We start from the raw sequence: 25089 nt of genomic DNA, 5'->3' as shown, positions 1-25089 counted from the left end.
CATCAGCGCCATCGTGTGGTCGATGCTGAGAAATGCACAATAAATTCAATGTAATTCAGGCTGCCTTAGATATACGCTGAGCAGCAGCGCCATTGTGTGGTCAATGCTGTGAAATGCTCACTAAATTCAATTTAATGCAGGCAGCCTAGTGATACAAGGAGAAGCAGCGCGCCATCGTGTGGTCACTGCAGGGAACTTTTTACTTTCAAGTTATTCCGATATGGTATATATTAATCAATAATCTAGCAATACTGCAGGGAATTTATAGACCTAGTTTTATATGATGCAGACAGCACAAAAGATGTGCAGTAGCAACAGCGGCCTCGTGTGGTCACTGTGGCAACTGTCTTGGTAGGCCATCTGAGTACCCGGAAGAAAAATGACTGGAACACACAAACAGGAAGTGACGTTTATGACTTCTGGGTTGAAGCGAGGCAATCATTCAGGTATTTACAGTCAGAATCTTTCCTGTCCGTTTATTAGGTGTCAGTGTGTGACGCATGATGCGCGTAGTATAAACATATTCAGCTTCTTTGTATGTGAGATTTTTACTAAAATGCTTATCAGGCGGATGATGAACGCAGTCTGTACTATGGCCACTAGGTGGTGCTATGACATAACATTATTATATTATTACCATTTACATGTTCCAGAATCAAACCTCACACTTTTTGGAGATATAAAACAGAGATTTGATCTTTTTTCAGAGCCCCTGTGACACCCCCCTCTCCTATGTAACCGTGTTAACACCAGTGTAGCCATAAGGGTATGTTCACACAAACTATTTTCAGACGTAATTCAGGCATTTTAGGCTATGTTCACACAGAGTTTTTTTGACACGTTTTTTGATGCGGAAACCGCGCCAAAAAGACTTGTCAAAAACGGCTCGAAAATTCTTCCCATTGATTTCAATGGGAGGAGGAGGTGTCTTTTTCCCGCCAGCGGTAAAACCGCCTCGCGGGAAAAAGAAGCGACATGCCCAATCTTCGGGCGTTTACGCCTCTGACCTCCCATTGACTTCAATGGGAGGCAGAGAAAGCATATTTTGCGGCGTTTTATGCCTGCGGCGCTCAATGGGTGCGGGCGAAAAACGCAGTGAAAATCGGCGTGCAGGGAGAGGAAAATCTGCCTTAAACTTCCAAACGGAATTTTGAGGCAGAAATTCCGCCTGCAAAAAACTCTGTGTGAACCCAGCCTTACGCCTCGATTTACGCCTGAAAAACCGGCTCCATTACGCCTACAAACATCTGCTCGTTGCTTGCAATGGGTTTTACGATGTTCTGTTCAGACAAGGTGTAATTTTACGCGTCGCTGTCAAAATACGGCGCTTAAAATGACGGCTCGTCAAAAGAAGTGCAGGTCACTTCTTGGAACGTTTTTGGAGCCGTTTTTCATTGACTCTATTGAAAACAGATCAGAAAACGGCCATAAAAACGTCGCAAAAACGTGAGTGGCTCAAAAAACGTCTGAAAATCAGGAGCTGTTTTCCCTTGAAAACAGCTCCTGATTTTCAGAATTTTTCTAAGCCACTCGCGATTTTCACTGCGTTTTTCGCTGCTTTTTTACGGCCGTTTTTGGAGCTTTTTTCGCTAGAATCAATGAAAAACGGTTCTAAAAACGTCCCAAGAAGTGACCTGTCTTCTTTTTCGCGGCTGTTTTTTTTATGCGTAAATAAATGCTGCAAAAAACGCTCTGTCGGAACAGAACACCATTTTCCCATTGAAATCAATGTTTCTGCTTTCGATCTTTCGGCCGCTTTTCGGTAGTTTACGGCCGGAAAAAACGTCCGAAAATAGACCGTGTGAACATACCCTAAGGGTATGTTCACGCGACAGCGCAAAATATGTCTAAAATTACGGTGCTGTTTTCAGAAGAGAACAGCTCCTGAATTTCAGACGTTTTTGCATGTACTCGTGTTTTTTGCGGCGTCTTTTACGGATGTAATTGGAGCTGTTCTTCATTGGAGTCAATGAAAAACGGCTCCAAATACGTTCCAAGAAGTGTCCTGCACTTCTTTGACGCGGGCGTAATTTTACGCGCCGTCTTTTGACAGCGACGCGTAAAATTACACCTCGTGGGAACAGAACATCGTAAAACCCATTGCAGGCAATGGGCAGATGTTTGCCGACGTAATGGAGCCGTCTTTTCAGCCGTAATTCGAGGCGTAAAACGCCTCCATTACGTCTGAAAACAGGTCGTGTGCACATACCCTTACAGTGACGGTCACAGTGCCCACATGATAGCAACAGTCAAGGGCTCCCATAACAGGGACAACCACCTCTTCCCCCAGAACAGTGACAGCCATAGTGCTCCCATAACAGCAACAGTCAAGGGCCCCCATACCAGGGACAACCACCTTTCTGCCAGAACAGTGACAGCCAAAGTGCTCCCATAACATTGACAGTTGCTGTTATGTGGGCACTGTGAGTGTTACTGTTATGGGAGCACTATGGCTGCCACTGTTCTGGGGGAGAGTTGGCTGTCCCTGTTATGGAGGCCTTTGACTGTTGCTGTTATGTGGGCACTGTGACTGTTGCTGTTATGTGGGCACTGTGAGTGTTACTGTTATGGGAGCACTATGGCTGCCACTGTTCTGGGGGAGAGTTGGCTGTCCCTGTTATGGAGGACTTTGACTGTTGCTGTTATGTGGGCACTGTAACTGTCAAAGTCCTCCATAACAGGGACAACCAACTCTCCCCCAGGAAAGTGACAGCCATAGTGCTCCCATAACAGTGACAGTCACAGTGCCCACATAACAGCAACAGTCAAAGTCCCCCATAACAGTTGATTAACAGCTGATGGCCACTGTTACATTGTTTGAAGTTCCATCTAAGGGTGCGTTCACATATATCAATTGAATCATCATCAGTTTTTTTTTCTCAAGTGATTACAACTGATGCAAAAACCGATTCAAAAATGTATCAGTTGCATCAGACTTTTTCACAATTTTTACTACAAAACCATCAGTTGTCGTTCGTTGTCATCCGTTTTTAACATCAGTTTTTACCACAATGGTCCACCAAAAAGGTCGTCTAGGGTCTGAAAATGTCACCCCCCCTGTAGATAATGCCACAGTGCCCTCTGTATATAATGCCATAGTACTCCCTGTATATAATGCCACACCCCTTGTAGATAATGCCACAGTGCCCTCTGTATATAATGACATAGTACTCCCTGTATATAATGCCACACCCCCTGTAGATAATGCCACAGTGCCCTCTGTATATAATGCCACACCCCCTGTAGATAATGCCACAGTGCCCTCTGTATATAATGCCACACTCCCCTGTAGATAATGCCACACAGCGCCCACTGTAGATTGTGCCACACAGCGCCCCCCTGTAGATAGCGTCACCTCCACTGTTTGTAGCGCTACCCCCCTTCTCCTGTAGATAGCACCACTCAAGCTCCCTCTAGCATATAGGGACAGTGGCGTCAGGGGTTACTCAAACGGAATCCCCGGCCACAGCATTACCAATGCTGTGGCCGGGGATTGCCTCAATAAGGACCCCCTAACGCCACTGTCCATATATGGACATTGACGTCAGTGTCTACTCCTTGAGTGGAATCCCCTTGCCGACTCTGGCCAGAGATTCCGCTCCAGGAGGAGACCCCTGACGTCAATGTCCAAATATGGACATTAACCTCAGGGGTTTCCCCTAGGAGCCAAGATCATCGGCAACGGGGATTCCGCCCAATCCGTAGCCACTGACGTCACTGTCCATATATGGACAGTGGCGTCAAGGGCTTCCCCGTAGGTAGCGCTGTGGCCAGAGAGTCCTCAGCAAGCGGAGGAGCTCCCTCTGCTTCTCCGCTCTGAACTAATTCTGAAGCAGGGAGCTGATGGTTACCTGCTTCAGAATTGGGTTCAACTCTATCTGCGTCCTGAGGATGCAGATACAGTTGACAGCGGGACATACCCCTGGCCGCCTTTCCGCCGGGTGCTGCTGGAAGGTGGATGCGGCAGCACCTGGCGTTCATCCGGCCACAGTTAAAATAGATAGGATACGGCGCCGGACATCCTGGGAGCCAGACAAAAAAACCCTGCAGGTAACGTTTTTGGATCCTGGTTCCTGCACTGGTCTATCACTGTACGGAGCCACAACTGATGTTCCCTGTGCCAGGACAGATCCCATAGAAAGCTATGGGATCCGTTCTAGCATCAGTTTCACTATGGCTGTTCTGCAACACGCCGGAGGGAAACTGACAGGAGAAACGGTCATATGTGAACGGCCCCTAATCTGGCATTGATAAAAAATATTTGGTGAAAGTTTTTGGTGGATTGTCAGGATTTTCTCGGCACAGCGTCAGTTCTGAGCATGTTGAAGGTATCAGTGTCTGGAGAGCAGCTGGGTCAGGTGAGATGTGGACACTTCAGTTCAGGCATTATAATGACCGACAACATTATAACCTCTGACAAGGACATTACCTGACTGGACCATAAAGTTGACTTTTTTACAGAACGCTGAGTTGGCTCCATTTTTGGTCAGAGATCTTCAAGTGTAAGGCTGGGTTCACACGACCTATTTTCAGACGTAAACGAGGCGTATTCTGCCTCGTCTTACGTCTGAAAATAAGGCTGTCATTTACGCGTCGTCGTTTGTATTTTTACGCGTCGTCGTTTGACAGCTGTCAGCCTCGTCAAAAGAAGTGCAGGACACTTATACATTATATGCAGGACACTTATATACATTATATGCAGGACACTTATATACATTATATGCAGGGCACTTATATACATTATATGCGGGGCACTTATATACATTACATGCGGGACACTTATACATTATATGCAGGACGCTTATATACATTACATGCGGGACACTTATATACATTATATGCAGGACACTTATATACATTATATGCGGGACACTTATATACATTACATGCAGGACACTTATACATTATATGCAGGACACTTATATACATTATATGCGGGACACTTATATACATTATATGCGGGACACTTATATACATTATATGCGGGACACTTATACATTATATGCGGGACACTTATATACATTATATGCGGGACACTTCTATACATTATATGCGGGACACTTATATACATTATATGCGGGACACTTATATACATTATATGCGGGACACTTATATACATTATATGCGGGACACTTCTATACATTATATGCGGGACACTTATATACATTATATGCGGGACACTTATATACATTATATGCGGGACACTTATATACATTATATGCAGGACACTTATATACATTACATGCGGGACACTTATATACATTATACGCGGGACACTTATATACATTATATGCGGGACACTTATATACATTATATGCAGGACACTTATATACATTATATGCGGGACACTTATATTCATTATATGTGGGACACTTATATACATTATATGCGGGACACTTATACATTATATGCGGGACACTTATATACATTATATGCAGGACACTTATACATTATATGCGGGACACTTATATACATTACATGCGGGACACTTATATACATTACATGCGGGACACTTATATACATTATATGCGGGACACTTATATACATTATATGCGGGACACTTATATACATTACATGCGGGACACTTATATACATTATATGCGGGACACTTATATACATCATATGCGGGACACTTCTATACATCATATGCGGGACACTTCTATACATTATATGCGGGACACTTATATACATTATATGCGGGACACTTATATACATTATATGCGGGACACTTATATACATTATATGCGGGACACTTCTATACATTATATGCGGGACACTTATATACATTATATGCGGGACACTTATATACATTATATGCGGGACACTTATATACATTATATGCGGGACACTTATATACATTATATGCGGGACACTTCTATACATTATATGCAGGACACTTATACACATTATATGCAGGACACTTATATACATTATATGCGGGACACTTATATACATTATATGCGGGACACTTATATACATTATATGCGGGACACTTATATACATTATATGCAGGACACTTATATACATTATATACGGGGCACTTATATACATTATATGCGGGACACTTATATACATTATATGCGGGACACTTATATACATTATATGCGGGACACTTATATACATTATATGCAGGACACTTATATACATTATATGCAGGACACTTATATACATTATATGCGGGACACTTATATACATTATATGCGGGACACTTATATACATTATATGCAGGACACTTATATACATTATATGCGGGACACTTATATACATTATATGCAGGACACTTATATACATTATATGCGGGACACTTATATACATTATATGCAGGACACTTATATACATTATATGCAGGACACTTATATACATTATATGCGGGACACTTATATACATTATATGCAGGACACTTATATACATTATATGCAGGACACTTATATACATTATATGCGGGACACTTCTTTCAGACGTAATTTGAGCCGTTCTTCATTGAACTCAATGAAGAACAGCTCAAAATTTACGGCTGTCAGAGAAGCCTCGCAGAATGCGAGGAGGAGCATTTACGTCTGAAACGAGGCAGCTATTTTCTCCTTAAAACAGTCTGTCATTTCAGACATAAAAGCCTATCATCGTGTGCACATACCCTAATACTGGAAGGTTCCCACGGCTAAAGAGAGTTCAGTGCTCCAGAATTAAAGGGGTTGTCCGGGCAGGGGGCGGTTTTTCATACTGATGACCTTTCCACAGGATAGGTCATCGGTATATCATTGATGGGGGTCCGTTCCGGAAGCAGATGGCTCACAGTATAGCGGCCGTGAATGGGACTAGAGCTGCAGTTCTGCAGCATGGCCGCTATACATAACATCCGGTGCGCGGAGGCAGCCCGAACAGCTGATCGGTGTGGGGTCCGGGTGTCATATTTCACCACTTATTACATTACCGGGTACATATCACAATGTAATGACCATTACTCACCGTCTTCTGGAAGTTGACATGGCCATAACCAAGAGACCATCTTTTGATCATGTTCCTGCAGACACGTATAGACAGCTCAGGCCCATCTGGACTAAACTTCTGATAGATAGAGGAAGGCCACAGGATATTGGCTGTTACTGTGCGGATCTCACACAAAGTGATGGCATATCGTTGGGTTATGCCATCATTTTGCGATCGGTAGAAGTTTTACTGCCATATGAACCCTCGTTCTCGATCATTGCCCTCTTGCAGCTTTAACAGTCTCTACTCTTCTGGGAAGGCTTGCCACAAGATTTTGGAGTGTGACCTCACAGATGCTTTTTTTTTGGCTGATTGGGCACAAATTCCCACAGACAAGCACTGATATTGGATGAGTAGGTTTTGCTCGCAACCCGTGTTATAATTCATCCCAAAGGTGTTGGATGGTCCTTTGTGCAGGCCACTCGAGTCACTACACAACAAACTCATCAAACCATGTCTTTATGGACCTTGCTTACAGGGGCGCAGTCATGCTGGGACAGGAAAGGTCCTTCCCCAAACTGTTCACACAATTGTCCAAAATGTCTTCCTATGTGGAAGCATTAACATTACTCTTCAATGGAAATAAGAGATGTAGCCTTACCCTAAAAACCATCCCCAGATATTTATCTTTCCTCCCCTAAATTTTACAGTAGACACTATGTATTCCTGTAGGTAACGTTCAGAGGCCCAGATTCACCCATCAGACTACCAGATAACAAGACGTTATTCATCACTCTAGAGAACGACGTGCTTTACACCTCTCCAGCTGACGCCTGGCATTGTGCATGGCGATCTAAGGAAATCCATTTCATGAAGCTCCTGACACACAGTTCTTGTTCTGTGCCATGTTTAAAGCCACTGAGCTCTTCAGTACGACCCATACTACTAGCAATGTTTCTCTGGAGATTGCATGGCTGTGGGCTTGATTTTATGCACCTGTTTGCAATGCGTGAAGCTGAAACACCTAAGCTCAATAATTAGGTGGGGTGTTCACGTACTTTTATACATATAGTATTGTCTCGCACCTCCCACATGCTGTATTTTCTCCTTACTGCCAAAAGACACGGAACTAGAAATTAAAGAAGAGCTCCAGTGGAAGCACAACTTTCCATGTCTGCACCCCCACCTGGCTGTATATATCACTCTACACTTCTTTTATGTATACTGTACTTACTTTTTGTCCGTGCTTTAAAAAAGCCTCCATCTTTATTCTTAGATTTCCCCAGCTTTCTCTTCCTCTCTGCTTTGCTATCAATCACATGACCAGCTAAAGACCATATAATTTCTTTATGCTGGGGGACACTGTGATTATTATGCTCTCTATATTCTTCTAAATAAGCTGAGAAACCATAAGTATACAGACAGGGAGGCTGCACTATATTCTTCTACACCTGTGTGACAGGAACCTGTCTAAGTATCAGTGGCAGTTGATGATAGAAGTTTCTGTTTCCCCCTGTGTATAACTAGTGCGGTACAGAAACTGCTGAAGCCTGTGACGGGTGACACATAGATCTCCAGAGACCCAAGTAGAGAAAGTAGTCACCGAGCCGGATTCACACTGCTGCTAAGCAACCATCCCGGTCTGATATATAGAGATAAATAACAGGTGAGAGACTGACACATGGAATACCAGAATGCAGCACATGGGAGAGGTTAGTTTTGGCCGGAGTGTCCCTTTAACATTTCATAATTCTATCATCTAGTTATCATCTCTTTATTTGTAGATCTCATTCGAAACCATCTACACGTCATTGTTCTTTGTGATGGATAAGGGACACATAACGGAAAAGATACTGAACGTCACCCTGGAGATAATCTACCTTCTTACCGGAGAGGTAAAATAATCCGGGACTCATGTATATGTCCTTTCTCTTATCTTTTTATCCTACGGACAATATTATAGAAAAAGCAAAAGATCACGTCATCATAATTGATTTGTAAATATAAATGCTGTAACAAATCTTCTCTGGTGCATAGTGTGAAGGTAGCGCCCACTAGCATTTTGACTGACCCCCTAATGCTGCTTCCACCTTCCTAAACAGTCCGCGGTGGACACGCATTACAAAAGTTATGATTTTTGGAATGGTGGGAGGTAAAAACGAAAATTGAAAAAACCGAAAATAGGCTGTTCATTAAGGGGTTAATAACCTATCATTCACCTGTTCTATACCTGGACTGAGTTACCTGGTGGTGGTTGCATTCAGTTATCCTTTGGATGCATTACTATGGACTGATCTGTGGGCTACAACATAAGGTGTCTTAGCCTGGGGACTGTGTTGCTCGCTCTGCAGGAGGGGTGTTGCGGTAGCACTGGTTGCCATGTGGTGCGGCACCCACTTAAAAGAAGTCGCCATGAGGAGGCAAGTGGGCTTATACAATCAAAATGTTTACTAAGAACTTCCTGTTCATTTTGATTCTCTTGTATATTCCATCTCGATATCCAGGATTGTTCAGTAGAGAAGAAAACTTCTGGTGACTCTCTATCCCCCAACAGCTGTCCCCACATGTCTGGAAGATGGACCAGTACCATCACGGAGCCTTCACTGATACCTAAGAGAAACAATGAGCAGAAGATCCTGGACCTCACCAACAAGATCATTCATCTGCTGACTGGAGAGGTGAGGACTACCGGGAATGCTGGGACATTATATAGTAACGCTATGAAGGTGTCGGGGTGATGACTGTATCATTGTGTGTCAGGTTCCTATAAGGTGTCAGGATGTCTCCGTCTATTTCTCCATGGAGGAGTGGGAGTATATAGAAGGACACAAGGATCTGTACAGGGACGCCATGATGGAGGACCACCGGCCCCTCACATTACCGGGTAAGAGGAGAGCATTTTTGACAGTCCACAAGATACACCCATCACTTGATAACTACATATAAACAATGTCTTCCACTGTATGTGTCTCCTACAGGTATATCCAGTAAGAGAAATCCATCAGAGAGATGTCCCAGTTCTGTGTTTTCCCGGGATTGTCCACAGGAATATCACAACGTCCCAGAGGGTCATCACGTAGGTGGAACCAAAGTCTCGTCAAATCCCATAAAGGTGAATGTGCACTTCATGCTTTGCCAATATTACCTAATAATTTGTTACATTTCAGCTCATTAACTGAGGAAATAATTTGTAATATTTTATGTGAGTGTTTAGGGAAATATTCATATTAAAGTTGAGAATGTAGACGGAGGATACAAGGAGTATGTGTGGGAGGATCAAAAGTGTAATAAGGAAGAAACTTCTAACAATATCTACCCAGGTGAGCGACAACCACAAACTGTTCAGTGACTAAAACAATCTCTTTTTATGAACTCTCCTTGGCTACATGCACACGACCGTTCTTCTCGTCAGTGTGCTATCCGTATTGTAACGGACGGCAGACTGACCCCTTCATTTCTATGGCTCCGTGCACACTACCATGTTCTTCACAGATCCTTGAGTGGGACCGGGCCACAAAACTCAGAGCAGGTCCTGTTCCTGTCAGTATTTGTGGCTCGGTCTCGCCCATTCAAGTCAAACCTATGGAACAAATGGGACGGATGCGGAGGACATACTGTCGTACCGCAAAAAAACGGACAATGGATCCATTGTTTTCAGTACGCAAATACAAACAATCATGAGCAGGTAGCATTGGTATGTGAGAAGTGTCCAGTAGGGGCTACGAGGAGCCAACATCATCTTTTGGACTCCTGCCATCCTTGGAAATGCTGTGACATCTATCATCATTGTCATAACTTTCTACTCTGACACTTTGATAAGAGATCTTTACATTTAACATCTTTACATTTGCTCTCACAGATGGAGAGGACAGCAAAAATATTTTGGAAGGATGTCTCTTTTTATCTCCAGACTGTATACTGGACAACAGCAACATCACTCAAGGTTCTCCAGGAGAAAACGTCACTTCTCCAAGGGTTGTTAGTGTAGGTTTATCATCCGATTCTTCTGACCACCAGGAATGTTCTTCTATTAGATTGAGCGTCAATTCACCTAGTACAGATAGTAAGGACAATAATATGTGTTCATGTTCTGAGTGTGGGAAATGTTTTCCACTAAAATCCTATCTGAATAAACATAAGAAAACTCACACCGAGGATAAGCTGTTCCAATGTGGACAATGCGGAAAATGCTTTCGAAGTGGATCAAAACTTAGAAGACACCAGAGGGTTCACACAGGGGAGAAACCATATCCATGTGCTGATTGCGGGAAGCTCTTTGCTCATAAACTAAGTCTCGTCAACCATGGGAAAACCCACACAGGGGAGAAGCCATTCTCCTGCACCGAATGTGGGAAATGTTTTTCTTCTTTTTTTTTTTTTTTATCACATTTATTTTTATTGAATTTTTTCAAGTGAATTTATAAAATAACATGGCAATGAAGTGCATACATTGAGTTACAATCACTCAAAAATATGTCAATAACATTTGATTTTGAAGGTAATAAAAGAAAAGAAAATAAGAAAAACAAAATTTAACATTTTAACATTTCCGCAATTATTTGTACAATTAGGCAGTATAGATAGAATGTAGGTGCAGCGAAGTCTTAGAATGAAGAGTCAATGTAACGCTTTACAATGGCGGCTGGTAATCCACACATCCCAACTATCATCGAACACCTTTTTCCTATTTAGTGAGGAAGCAATCATGGATTCAAACCAACAGTTGTTATTAATTCCCTGTATGATTTCCGACATAGTAGGAATTTTGTTGGATTTCCAATTTTGTGCAATTTTGGACCTTGCTACAATTAATGTGTGTAAAATAACTGTTCTATGTGTCCAGTCAAAGTTATCTGCGTCTATGGTTAAAAGAGTCAAGGGTGCATTCAGAATTATCGGGTACCCGCAAATTGAAGATAAAAATTTGGTAATTCTTTTCCAGAAAGCCAAAATGGGGGGGCAGTCCCACCAAATATGTTTCATGGTCCCTACGGCGTTACATCTCCAGCAGCTATTTGAAACATTGTAGTATCTAGAAAGTTTCGACGGGGTGAGATACCATCTATATAAAAGCTTTCTAGCAGTTTCTATATGATTAGTACATCTTGAAATGGAAGCAATGGCAGTAAACGCTAGGGCCCATTGATTCTCTGAGAATGTAATATTCAAGTCCTGTTCCCATTTCTGAGTATAATTTTGAAGGGCGTCAGGGTATGAACTGAGTATCAGTCTGTAACAGTGTGAGATGTTGCCTTTGGATGCGGAGTTGGAGGTCATCCATTTGTGTAAGGGAGAGCATATGGAGGGAAGAGGAAAGGGTAGAGAAGAAGTCGCATGTCTGATCTGTAAGTATTTATAGAAGTCGTGTTTATGTACAGAATAGGATTGGGTAAGATCTTCAAAGGTTATGAACAGGTCCCTTTTCCATAAGTTAGACAATATATGTAAGCCATTGGCCATCCAGTTTGATATGTCAAGATCTGGTATATGGGCCATTAAGATAATAACATTTGATTTATTATAATTTGTTGAGTACAAGTCAGTTCTGCGTACAAAATTATTCCACAAATCCATAATTGCTTTGATAGTGGGATGCGTGGATTGTACATGAGTACCAAAGAGAGAAGAAGCAGTGAGAATATCCGAGATGTGTATTTTCCCTAATAGAGAGGATTCGGTAGATACCCACAACTTCGATATGTCATTGGACCATAAGGATTTTAATTGGTCCATTATAGAGGCACGGTAATATTGTAATACTGATGGGCAACCCATTCCCCCCTTCTGCAATGGTTTATAAAGAATTTCTGCCTTTACTCTCGGTTTATTTTTGCCCCATATGAATTTCATCAGAACAGATTGTAGCTTTGTAAGATAAGTTATAGGCACACTTATACGAACATTCCTAAAGAAATAAAGTATTTTGGGAAGAGATAGCATTTTGATCGCTGCAATCCTACCTAACCAAGACACTCCGTGATGTTTGTAGCTGCGTAAATCCTCTTCTATACACTTTTGCAAAGGTATGTAGTTTTGGTTAAACATGCACGAGATAGGAAATGTTAGGTTAATACCCAAGTAGGGCAGGGCCCCCTCTACCCATTTGAAAGGGAATTTATTTTTGAGATATTTAACAGTTTTCTTAGGAAGACCCATGTTTAATATTTGGGATTTTGTTGTGTTAATTTTATAATAAGACGTTTTGCTGAATTTGCAGAGGATTTTTTCTATTTCTGGAAGAGATGTCAACGGGGAGGCGCACATTATGATGACGTCATCTGCAAAAAGGCCTATGCGATGTTCATATGTACCAATAGTTATACCTTTAATCAGATCGGATGTTCTGATCTTTTCAGCTAGAGGTTCCATGAGCAAGGCAAAGATCAGTGGGGAGAGTGGACATCCCTGTCTAGTGCCATTTGTGATTGTAAAGCTAGAGGACAGGAAGCCAGCTGTATATACTGCTGCGGAGGGTCCCGAATAAAGAGCCAAGATGGCACGTCCAACTGGACCTGTAATACCTATTTTGTCTAACACCGATTTCAAGTATCCCCAATGCACCCTGTCGAATGCCTTTTCTGCGTCTAGCGACAGGAGCAAAGAGGGCACGTTGTGTGTTTCAGCATAATGGAGAAGATTTATAATCCTTCTGGTGCCATCCACTGTCTGTCTATTCTTAATAAAGCCGACTTGATCATTTTTGATTAGTGCTGGTAAAATATCAACAAATCTGTTAGCTATGGCCTTAGAGTAAATCGCTATTGAGTAGAGATATCGGTCTAAAGTTTTCAGGTTTATCTGGGGTCTTGCCAGGTTTGGGTAAGGTTATTATAAGGGCCCGAAGCATTTCCTGAGGAAAGGTGCCAATATCGGTTGCTTGGTTGAACACTGAAACCAGATGTGGTGAAAGAATATGGGAGAAATTTTTGAAATATTCGTTTGTTAGGCCGTCTGGCCCGGGAAACTTATTGATCTTGAGGTGTTTAAGAACCATTTGAATTTCTAGAAGTGAGAAGGGCGCGTTCAGTTTGGCTAGCTGTTCACTTGATATTAGAGGCAGTTTAACAGATTTTAGGAAATTATCTATCATCTGCTGTGAGGGTTGGATAGTATTTGGGTCATTGTGAAGGTTATATAAGTTGCTATAATAGTCAGCGAAGGATTCAGCTATTTTTTGAGGGTTCATAATTTTTCCCCCTGTCTTATCAAAAATAAAGGGGATTTCGGTTTTATTAGTTTTATTTTTGAATTTGTTGGCCAACATTTTCCCAGCCTTGTTGCCCTGCCAGTAGTATCGCATCTTAGTTCTTCTCAATGCATATTCACATTTATGATATAACAGTTGGTGGAGTTGGTTTCTCAATTGTTTTAATTCTAAAACCAGTTTTCTGGACGTTGCTGATTTATTGAGATCTTCAAGTTTTTTAATGTTTGTTAATAGTTCTTGTGTTTTGGACTGTCTTATTTTTTTGGCGGTTGATGACAATTTGATAAGATGTCCCCTGATAACGGCTTTATGGGCACACCAATTATTAAAAGTTGAGGTGTCCTTAGCGTCGTTGAGATCAAAGAAGTCGGTCAGTGCTTTTTCTATCTGGTCGCTGCTAGTTACATTGTTTAGAAGGGAATTGTTTATCCGCCAGGGAGAGGTGGGAACATTGTTACATTTTTCTTTGAAAAGGGCTGATATCGGGGCACGGTCCGACCAGGTTATGAGGCCAATTGAAGGGTTAAGTACTCGTTGAAGTAACCATTGATCTAACATAATAAAGTCAATTCTCGAGTAGTTTTTATGGGGGTGTGAAAAAAAAGTGTAGTCCCTTTCGGAAGGGTTAAACGCTCGCCATGTGTCGTAGAGATTTTCCCTATAAGTAATATTGTATACATCAGTGTTTTTCTCTTTTGGCTTACAGTGGCTCTTATCTAACTGGGGATTGAGTACCTTATTGAAATCTCCACATATAACGAGGGCTCCATACCTGGAATTCTCAATGCGTTTGAGTAGATGCTTAAGAAATTTACCCTGACGTTTGTTCGGAGCATATAGCGATACTATAGTGAATTTTTCGTTGTTGATAATGCATTGTAGAATTATATATCTGTCCCACTTGTCATAGGTAACCTGGGTCAACTGAAAAGCCAATGAAATTTTAATAGCGATTAAGGTGCCTTTCTTTTTGTGTGCATTGGGAGTGCAGAAAATATGGGGGAATTGGGTGTGTTTAACCCTGTGGGAGTCTTTGTCTAAAAGATGTGTTTCCTGTGCACACCAAATGTCGCAATTAAGTGCCTTACATTCTCTCCACAAAAGAGAGCGTTTGAACAGGCTATTGAGGCCCTTAACATTTATGGAAGAGATTTTAAATACCATTGTATTTGAGATTGTGGAGTGCAGTGTATGGAGGTGAGAGGCGTTGAGATTCCGCATTCGTCTCCTTTAAGGGATGATCAGATCTTACTCCTCTAAGTGCACCGAGTAATGTGCATTGCAAACTATACATTTCACACAGAATAAGCGGAACTATATAACAGTAGAACCGTAAAGTGAACACAAAATGTTGTTCAAAGTGAACATACCAAAACCTTGTTTGGGTTTTTGGCAAGTGGTGAGGGTGGTAGTACATTACAATAATAAAATGTAACAGCAGTGCCTACCTAACCTTCTCAGGAGTTGAAATGCTGAAAAATAAAATGTGTTGTATCCAGGTAACCATACATACAATAGTTACATAGTTACATAGTTTGTACGGTTGAAAAAAGACACATGTCCATCAAGTTCAACCAAGGGATGGGAAAGGGGAAGTGGGATAGGAAAGGGGAAGTAAAAAATGTCTACACATAGCAGTTAATATTTTTTTGTTCTAGGAAATTATCTAAGCCTTTTTTAAAGCCATCTACTGTCCCTGCTGTGACCAGCTCCTGCGGTAGGCTATTCCATAGATTCACAGTTCTCACAGTAAAGAAGGCTTGTCGCCTCTGCAGCTTGAACCTTTTTTTCTCCAGACGGAGGGAGTGCCCCCTTGTTTTTTGAGGGGGTTTTACATGGAACAGGATTTCACCATATTTTTTGTATGCGCCATTCATATATTTATATAAGTTAATCATGTCCCCCCTTAGTCGTCTTTTCTCAAGGCTAAATAGGTTTAGTTCTTTTAATCTTTCCTCATAACTTAGATTCTCCATGCCCCTTATTAGCTTCGTTGCTCTTCTTTGTATTTTTTCCAACTCCAGGGCATCCTTTCTATGAACTGGAGCCCAGAACTGGACTGCATATTCTAGATGAGGCCTCACTAATGCTTTGTAAAGTGGTAATATTACCTCCCTGTCCCGCGAGTCCATGCCTCTTTTGATACACGACAATATTTTGCTGGCCTTTGAAGCAGCTGATTGACACTGCATGCTGAAATTTAGTTTATGATTTACAAGTACACCCAGATCCTTCTCAACAATTGACTCCCCCAGTGTAGCTCCCCCTAGGACATATGATGCTTGCAGGTTTTTCGTACCCAGATGCATAACTTTACATTTATCTACATTAAACTTCATTTGCCAAGTGGACGCCCAAACACTTAGTTTGTTTAAATCTGCCTGCAATTCACAAACATCTTCCATAGTCTGAACTATATTGCATAGCTTGGTGTCATCTGCAAAAATAGAAATAGTGCTATTAATCCCATCCTCTATATCATTAATAAATAAGTTGAATAATAGTGGTCCCAGCACTGAACCCTGGGGTACACCACTTATAACTGGGGACCATTCAGAGTAGGAATCATTGACCACAACTCTCTGGATACGGTCCTTGAGCCAATTCTCAATCCAATTACAAACTATACTTTCTAAACCTATAGTCCTTAATTTACCCATTAGATGTCTATGAGGGACAGTGTCAAATGCCTTTGCAAAGTCCAAAAACACTATATCCACAGCGGCCCCTCTGTCTAGGCTTCTGCTTACCTCTTCATAAAAACAAATCAGGTTGGTTTGACAGCTTCTGTCCTTTGTAAAACCATGCTGGCTGTCACTTATAATACTATTTATTGTCACATAATTCTGTATATAGTCCCTCAATAGCCCCTCAAACATTTTCCCCACAATTGATGTTAAGCTTACTGGTCTATAATTACCCGGCGAAGACCTAGTGCCCTTTTTGAAAATAGGCACCACATTTGCCCTGCGCCAGTCCCTTGGCACTATACCAGTCACTAGAGATTCTCTGAATATTATGAAGAGGGGGACAGAAATAACTGAACTAAGCTCTTTAAGAACTCTAGGGTGTAACCCATCTGGTCCCGGGGCCTTGTGTACATTTATTTTATTTAATTTAGCTTGGACCATATCTACATTCATCCAATTCAGTATATCAACTGATATATTAACAGCACTGGCACCGGCTACATCAGCTGCTCTTTCTTCTGTTGTATATACAGAGCGGAAGAACCCATTTAGTAACTCTGCCTTCTCTTGATCCCCTGTGACCAACTCCCCATTACCATTATCTAGGGGTCCTACATGTTCAGACCTTGGCTTTTTTGCATTTATATGCTTGAAGAATTTTTTAGGATTTGTTTTACTATCCTTGGCCACCTGCCTTTCATTTTGTATTTTTGCTGATTTTATTACATTTTTACAGATTTTATTAAGCTCTTTATATTTTACAAAGGCTGCAGATGTACCCTCAGATTTGTATTTTTTAAATGCCCTTTTTTTGTCATGTATTGCCCCTTTCACAGAAGGTGTAAGCCATGTGGGGTTTAATTTTAGTCGTTTATACTTGTTACCTGTAGGAATAAATTTTGCACTATAATTACCCAAGGTAGATTTGAAAATCTCCCATTTATCATTTGTCCCATTATTTGACATTAGTTCTTCCCAGTCCATATCCTGAATTGCAGCCCTCATCCTGGGGAAATTGGCTTTCTTAAAATTAAATGTTTTTGCCCTTCCAGCCTGCGTTTGTTTTTTACAGTATAGGTAAAATATAACTATATTATGATCACTGTTACCGAGGTTTTCACGAACATTGACATTCCCAACAAGCTCTGCATTATTAGAAATGACCAGATCCAACAGAGCTTCACCTCTAGTCGGGTCTTCCACAAACTGGCCCATAAAATTTTCCTGCAACAGGTTGAGGAAATGTCTCCCCTTTGCAGTTGAAGCCGAACCATGACACTAATTAATATCCCGGAAATTAAAATCTCCCATTATCACTACAGTACCCGCCTGTGCAGCCCGCTCCATCTGTTTATATATAAGTATAAGGCATAGTGATATTATAATGCAATCTTGATTCCTTATTTCTGGCGAGCAGATGATTGCTTCGATGAACCAACCGTGGTCCACTCTGGAGACAATGAAGGAGTCTTTCTTTTAAGCGACTGCTGATCCGATGTTGAAGATTCTGGGAACCATTTCTCCCGCAGAATTTCAGCCTCCTTAGGTGTGTTGAGGACGTGAGTGACGCCATTTTTAGTAAAAATGAGCTTGACTGGGTATCCCCATTTGTATGGTATGTCATGTTCACGTAGCTGTTTGGTAAATGGCGCAAACTCTCTTCTACGGTTCAAAGTGGCTGAGGATAGATCCGCATACAATGATATACCAGTGAAACGGTCAGGAAGTTTTGCATTTTTGAAAGCAAATTTTAAAATGGATTCTTTCGTCTGGTAAAAGTGGATTTTTGCCAGGACATCCCTTGGTGTCATTTGTGGGAGATGTTTGGTTTTGGGCAGTCTACGCACTCTATCAATGATTAGATCTCTCTGATCTGCTTCAGGTAAAATGATAGTGAAGTAATCAATCAGAAATTCTCTAAGCTGAGCAGGTAGAATGGTCTCAGGGACGCCACGAAATCGGATGTTGTTTCTGCGTGAGCGATCCTCCAGGTCAGCTAGTTTAAGTTTAACCGCCATTATGTCTTCATCTGTATCATTCTGCGCATCTACCAAAGTGTTGTATGCAGAAGTGAAGTCATCCATTTTACTTTCAAGATGTGATGTTCTGTCCCCTATGTCTTTAATATCTTTGGACAAAGAGGTAAGAGCAGTGTGGAAGTCTTTTTGTAAAGAGCTGCGTAGTTCAGACATTAACCCCCTCATGCTCTCCAGACTAATAACTGATCCCTCATGGGGAGTAAGAACAGGCAGGTCACATAGTTTAGGTATTGTAGATGAAGATAACACTGACCTGTTGTCTGTTTTATGCAGCAGAGGTGGACTGTCCGAGGAGCACTCAGGGCTGGGAGATGTGTCTGTGCCGTGGAGGGTCAGTGTGGGAGCAGCACACTCCTTCATTTCCTCATTGCCGGAGCGTCCGGCGCCATTTTGTGAAGTTCCCGCCGGCGGATAGTAAGAGGTAAGCGTTGCCGGGCCCGGTATTTTCGGTCTGCCTTTCCCCATTCTAGTATTCTAAGATACTAGTCTGTCGGTTCCTGTGATTTATCTCCTTGTTTTCTGCGGTGGAGATGCTGTGTGAGCCGGTTTAAGGAAGGTTAGGTGCGGAGCTCCGAGTTATGCGACCTCTCACCTCGGCATTCGGCCACGCCCCCCATGTTTTTCATTGAAGACGTATCTGACCATCCATCAAAGGACGCACACTGGAGAGAAGCCGTTTTTCTGCTCTGATTGTGGAAAATGTTTTGCACAAAAAACAAGTCTTAATATACATCAAAAATCCCACAAAAGTGAGACAAAAATGACATGCTCAATTGTGGGACAACATTGATGTAAAGAATGATTATGTTCTCTAAACGGGAAATTGACAAATCACCGTCCTTAGATGAAAACAGATTTTATAAATAAAGACCCGGCACCGATCAGCGGCTCCGGCACCGATCAGCGGCTCCGGCTGATTCCGAGCACCGGATGTCCATGCCTATCCTGAGGACCTATCCTGTGGACCATAGGTCCTCCGTATTAAAAACGCCCCGTGCCCGGACAACCCCTTTAAGGACCAAGCATTGTTTTTTTTTCTTCCATCGTTGCATTCCAAGAGCCGTAACATTTTTATTTTTCTGTCGACGTAGCTGTATTTCATTGCGTAAAACCTGCAGCCTAAGGCCTCATGCACATGAACATATTTTTTTCCTCCCGTCAATACTGGCATAAATACGGGTCCTTTGTCACACGTATTCGAACCATATTCCACCCGTATTTACGGACCCGTTTTCTCTGCACTAATCGGCAGCCCCTTCTCTCTATCAGGGTTGGAAAGAGAGAAGGAGCAGCCCTTTCGGGTAGAGTTTCCGCAGCGATTGAAAGTAAAAGAAGTTCATACATACCGTTGTCTTGGTGACGCGTCCCTCTTTTGACATCCAGTCCGACCTCCCTGGATGACGCGGCAGTCCATGTGACCGCTGCAGCCTGTGATTGGCCTGTGATTGGCTGCAGCAGTCACATGGGATGAAACATCATCCCGGGAGGCCGGACTGGAGGAAGAAGCAGGGAGTTCTGGGTAAGTTAACTTTTAATACTATTAACTCCGGTAGTCACTGTCCCAGGTGCTGAAAGAGTTACTGCTGATCACTTAACTCTTTCAGCACCCTGGACAGTGACTATCCCCTGACGTCGCCTAGCAACGCTCCCGTAATTACATGTGCACAGACGTAGCCACCCGGAATTACAGGAGCCCCATAGACTTCTATGGGCCTGCCTGTGCCGTTATTACGGTCTGAAATAGGACATGTTCCATAGTTTTCAACGGCACGGGCACCTTCCTGTAAGCAAACGGGAAGGTACCCGTGGCCAATAGAAGTCTATGGGCCGTAATTACGGGCGTTTTTACGTTCGTGTGCATGAGGCCTAATGCAATAGCAGTAGAGGGAATGTGATTTGAACAATCAGATTTATTTAATCCGCAGCATTATGCAGTGAAATTGCTGTTTTATTCTTGCGGGTTTTCCCCATTGAATTCAATGCGGAGATAAAACTCACGACAAATCTCAAATGTTGCGTTTTTTGCGGCGGAATAGCTGAAACAAAAGAAAAGCTTAAACTTATCCGTTTTATATACTTCTCCATCCAGGCCGGCCTCCTCGGATGACGTTTCATCCTATGTGATTGGCTGCCGCCAATCACAGGCTGCAGCAGTCACATGACATGAGATGAAACGTCATCCCAGGAGGCCGGGCTGCTGGGCAATAGAGGGACACGTCTCCATGACTACGTAAGACCAGGGATAATTATAAGTTGCTTTTTTTTTAACCTGCTGTTTTCCGCAGCAGTCATTCCGCCCGAAAAACTGCACCAAAATCTGGTGCGTTTTTTCGTCCGGAATTCCATGCGAGTTCCAGGACAGATACACTGTGTGCTTTTACGCAGCGTATCCGCCCTGTGTGAACATAGCCTTAAAGATTAGTGGTCACAGTCTGCTGGTGGTAAGGGCCTTGCAAGAACTCTGTGAGCTACATCAATGAAGTTAAAGGCAGCAAAGCTTTCCCTCCTCAACTGTTCCTCCAGCCATAGGTTTAGGCCCTTAACGTAGTTGTCCCATTATTAAATATCATATACATTGTAAAGATCATAAAAAAAATATGTTTTCCATTTACTGTTAAAAAAAAATATGTTTTCCATTTACTGTTAAAAAAAAATGATCCAGTGGAGAGTTATGAAATTTACATTACATAGTATGGCGCCTCCGGGTGTTCAAAGTGTATAGCAATGTGCACGTCCACCTACTGAGCTCAATGCTGGTGGACATGCATGCACAGTCAATCTCCCCACAACCTTGTCTCTGCATTGTAATCTTCTGATACCTGCAGATCAGCCAATAGAAATAGCTTTCATTCCTGCTTGTCAGGAAAGGAGCGGAGCCTCTGTAGTTCCATGTCGGTATAGCTTTGGAGACTCCTTCTGCTGGGAAAATAAAGCACTGTTGTCAGATGCCAGAGTAGGAAGGTGAATAATTTTGCTCAGAGCTTCTCCCCCAGGAGCACAGATTAGCTGCAGCACCAAGGGGCAGGACAAAGATCCGAAGTCCACAAGACAGTCCACCTCTGAATGGGTCAACAGAAACAAAATTAAGGATTTGGGGTGGCCGAGTCAAAGTCCTGACTTGAATCCCATTGAGATGCTGTGGCAAATCCATAAATTGGCACTTCATGCTCGAAAACCCTCCAATGTAACCAAATAAAAACAATTCTGCAAAGACGAGCGGGCCAAAATTCCTCCACAGAGATGTAAAAGACTCATCGCAAGTTATCACAAACATTTGATTGCAGTTGTTACCACCAAGGCTGGCGCAACCAGTTGTTCGCTTTAAGGGGGCAAATACTTGATCGCATGGGCAAAATAGGTTTTGAATTATTCTCATTAAATGGAATTGAATTAAAATAGGTTGGATGATCTGAAACATTTAAATGGGACAAATTATCAAAAATGTTAGAATTGAAGTAAGGGGCAAATATTTTTTCAACGCACTGTATAATGTTAGTGCAAAATGTTCGGTGTAAGCACCACTAAAGGAGCGCACCTACTAGTAGTCTCTATAGGCCTGGCTTGGAAATACCTGTAGGTTAAACTACACCCTGGATTTGGGAGGCCGTTGTGTGACCGATTCTAAAAAAGAGACGCAGTAAAACTCTCCTGAGGTGGTTAGTTAGAAAGAAGGGGATGTGAGGGCCACAAGGGACCTGTGCTCACCAGATGTGGAAGAAAGAAGGCAACTTGGAGGAGCTCAGCGGAACGATGCTGCTGCTACAGTCGCTGTTGTATTCTGGAACCAGCCAGTGGGAGTAACATCTAATGGATAAGGGAACTCCTGGTGGAGTCTGCGTAGAAGGGGTTGTTGGTCACAGATGTGAGAAGTTCACTGGTTGTAGCCGCTTTCTGCAGATGTCCATAGTTCAGAGGGTGATGACACCTTCCTGTGTACAGTGATCAATATACCAGGTGGCCGGTTGGTATCCAGGAGGCCGTCATATGGAGATACATCTGTAAAGACCTGTGCCAGGCAAAATGGCTTGAGTGGATGTCACCAAATGCTAGTGGCAAACTCACAGATACCTGCTGGGGCCCTGTATCTAAGGCCCTGTTCACACAGAGTTTTTTGGCGCGGAAACCGCTCCACAAAAGTCGTCAAAAAACTCCCGAAAATCCCTCCCATTGAATTTTAATGGGAGTTGGACAAGTTTTTTTACCTCAAGTAAAAAAAACGCGTTGCGGTAAAAAGAAGTGACTTGACCCATCTTTCAATCAGTCAGAAAGGGTAAAAAAAACACCTTGACGAGTTTTTGTCAAACCACTGTGCAAAAAACGTCTGGAGCAGTTAATGCAGGAGGAATTTTCCTCCTGCAAAAAACTCTGTGTGAACACAGCCTACTACCATGTGCAATACTGTCTGCCTGGGCCATGTACTGTATATAAGCCTATCATGTGTGATACTGTCAGTTGGGCCTGATATCCAAGCCTATCATGTGTGATACTGTCAGTTGGGCCTGATATCCAAGCCTATCATGTGTGATCCTGTCCTCTGTATCTAAGCCTATCATGTGTGATACTGTCTGCTGAGCCGCTGTATCCAATCTTATCATGTGTGATACTGTCTGCTGTTCCCTTTATCTCAGCCTATCATGTGTAATACTGTCCTCTGTATCTAAGCCTATTATGTGTAATACTGTTAGCTGGGACCTGTATCTAAGCCTATCATGTGTGATATTGCCTTCTGAGCCGCTGTATCCAATCTTATCATGTGTGATACTGTCTGCTGTTCCCTTTATCTCAACCTATCATGTGTGATACTGTCTGCTGAGCCACTGTATCCAATCTTATCACGTGTGATACTGTCTGCTGGGCCCTGTATATAACCCTATCCAGTGGCATAGCTATAGGGGTCATAGTCCTATAGATATGCTGTCAAATATACATTTTCTGGGGGGGTAAAACATGTCTTGGGGCTTGTGCCCCTGATGTTCTAGGACCTTAGCTACTCCACTGGCTGATAGTGCTGCATCGATGGGTCACTTAGGAGACCCAGGATACAGCTGAAAGCTTTGGGCCATCGGCCATGAAGTGAAGTTGTGTTGGGCCCAAAAATAACTTTTACAGCGCAGCCCGTGAGCCTCCAGCTACGCCCCTGGCAGCCGGTGTATTCCTGCAGGCACCTCATCTCCCGGCTATTGAATATTTGTTGGGGCAGTTGATGAGGAAACTGCTGCAGACTTGGTTCATCAGTGCAGGTTGTGTGCCGGCGGCTTGGTTAGAAAGGATTGTTCTTCCATTCCTTCAGATCTCCTGGCCTCAGATTGAGGGTGTCGGTTATAGTTCTTACTCTGTGTGTTTGCCATGTGCTGGCCTGATTGTGTGTTCCAGTCTAGTATTCTGTTTTACAGCCCTGCTACTTTTCATGAATCTTACCGAATGTGTGCAGACCTCTATTTACCAATGCAAAGAAGTTTTTCCAAAGGACTAAAAACTACTATGGGCAGCCATTTTTGCACTCCTTTGGGCATTGTCACGCAGCTTCTTCACAAACTGGAGAAAAACAAAGCTCCTATCTAGGTGAAGGAAGTATTCACTTTGCAACTTACCGAGTTTGGTGTTTCTGAATGACTAAATTATGATCGTGGATCAGGACCCTATCGGTGACCATAAAGATAGAAAAGATTTTTTTTAAAAATGGTCTGTAATACTAACACGCTGATGCTTTAAAGAGGACCTGTGACTAGATAATATAACTTGAACTGGTCTACTGACCTGAATAGCGCTGTCTCCCTGATTCCAGCACTGTTTTTTTCTTTTTTCCTGGACCCCCCTGATATAGGGATATGACCCACTGTTGTGTTGGCTCCCTATATGCTAATTTGCTGTAGTTAGCCAAGGGGGTGGGGCTAGCTTCCCTGCCTCTGATACTGACCAACCAGCGCGAGGCAGCCTCAGGGTAGTTCACGCCTTGTTGGCTAACTACAGCATATAGGGAGCCAACACAACAGTGGCCATATCTCTGGAATGTGGGGGTCCAGGAAAAAAAGAAAAACAGCGCTGGAATCAGGGAGACGGCGCTAATCAGGTCAGTAGACTGGTTCAACTTATATGACCAAGTGACGGGTCCTCTTTAAATTTGGAGAAGAAAAACTGGAGAAGAAATACATTATTAGTTGCAAGATAAAAATGGATTCACATCCACATGTGTGTAATAAATTAAGATGAGCTTTATTTAGTTTTT

At 42.6% G+C, this 25089-nt stretch overlaps 1 protein-coding gene across 2 annotated transcripts; it reads left to right on the top strand.

Annotated features, from left to right (window-relative positions):
- The first annotated feature begins 385 nt into the window (after positions 1 to 385).
- LOC142663759 (gastrula zinc finger protein XlCGF66.1-like) lies at positions 386 to 15692 on the top strand. 2 transcript variants are annotated; one of them, XM_075842589.1, is made up of 6 exons: positions 386 to 446; positions 8455 to 8593; positions 8712 to 8822; positions 9432 to 9605; positions 9688 to 9811; positions 9906 to 15692. In XM_075842589.1, exons 3-6 carry the CDS (start codon positions 8751 to 8753, stop codon positions 10100 to 10102), a joined length of 567 nt encoding a protein of 188 aa, XP_075698704.1. In that variant the 5' UTR covers positions 386 to 446; positions 8455 to 8593; positions 8712 to 8750; the 3' UTR covers positions 10103 to 15692. The 2 variants fall into 2 exon arrangements, with proteins under 2 accessions (XP_075698704.1, XP_075698705.1); XM_075842590.1 differs by lacking the exon at positions 8455 to 8593 and having other exon boundaries at positions 393 to 446.
- Positions 15693 to 25089: the final 9397 nt, after the last annotated feature.

The sequence above is a fragment of the Rhinoderma darwinii genome, chromosome 11, assembly GCF_050947455.1.
Source record: "Rhinoderma darwinii isolate aRhiDar2 chromosome 11, aRhiDar2.hap1, whole genome shotgun sequence".
NCBI lineage: Eukaryota > Metazoa > Chordata > Amphibia > Anura > Rhinodermatidae > Rhinoderma > Rhinoderma darwinii.
This window is presented reverse-complemented; position numbering and strand designations above follow the sequence as displayed.

Bases quoted from the DNA above. Each gene is read 5' to 3' on its own strand.
- LOC142663759 (XM_075842589.1), top strand. From the start codon at position 8,751: ATGGATAAGGGACACATAACGGAAAAGATACTGAACGTCACCCTGGAG. The intron at 8,823-9,431 runs GTAAAATAATCC...CTCGATATCCAG, and splicing joins TCTACCTTCTTACCGGAGAG to GATTGTTCAGTAGAGAAGAA. The intron at 9,606-9,687 runs GTGAGGACTACC...ATTGTGTGTCAG, and splicing joins TTCATCTGCTGACTGGAGAG to GTTCCTATAAGGTGTCAGGA.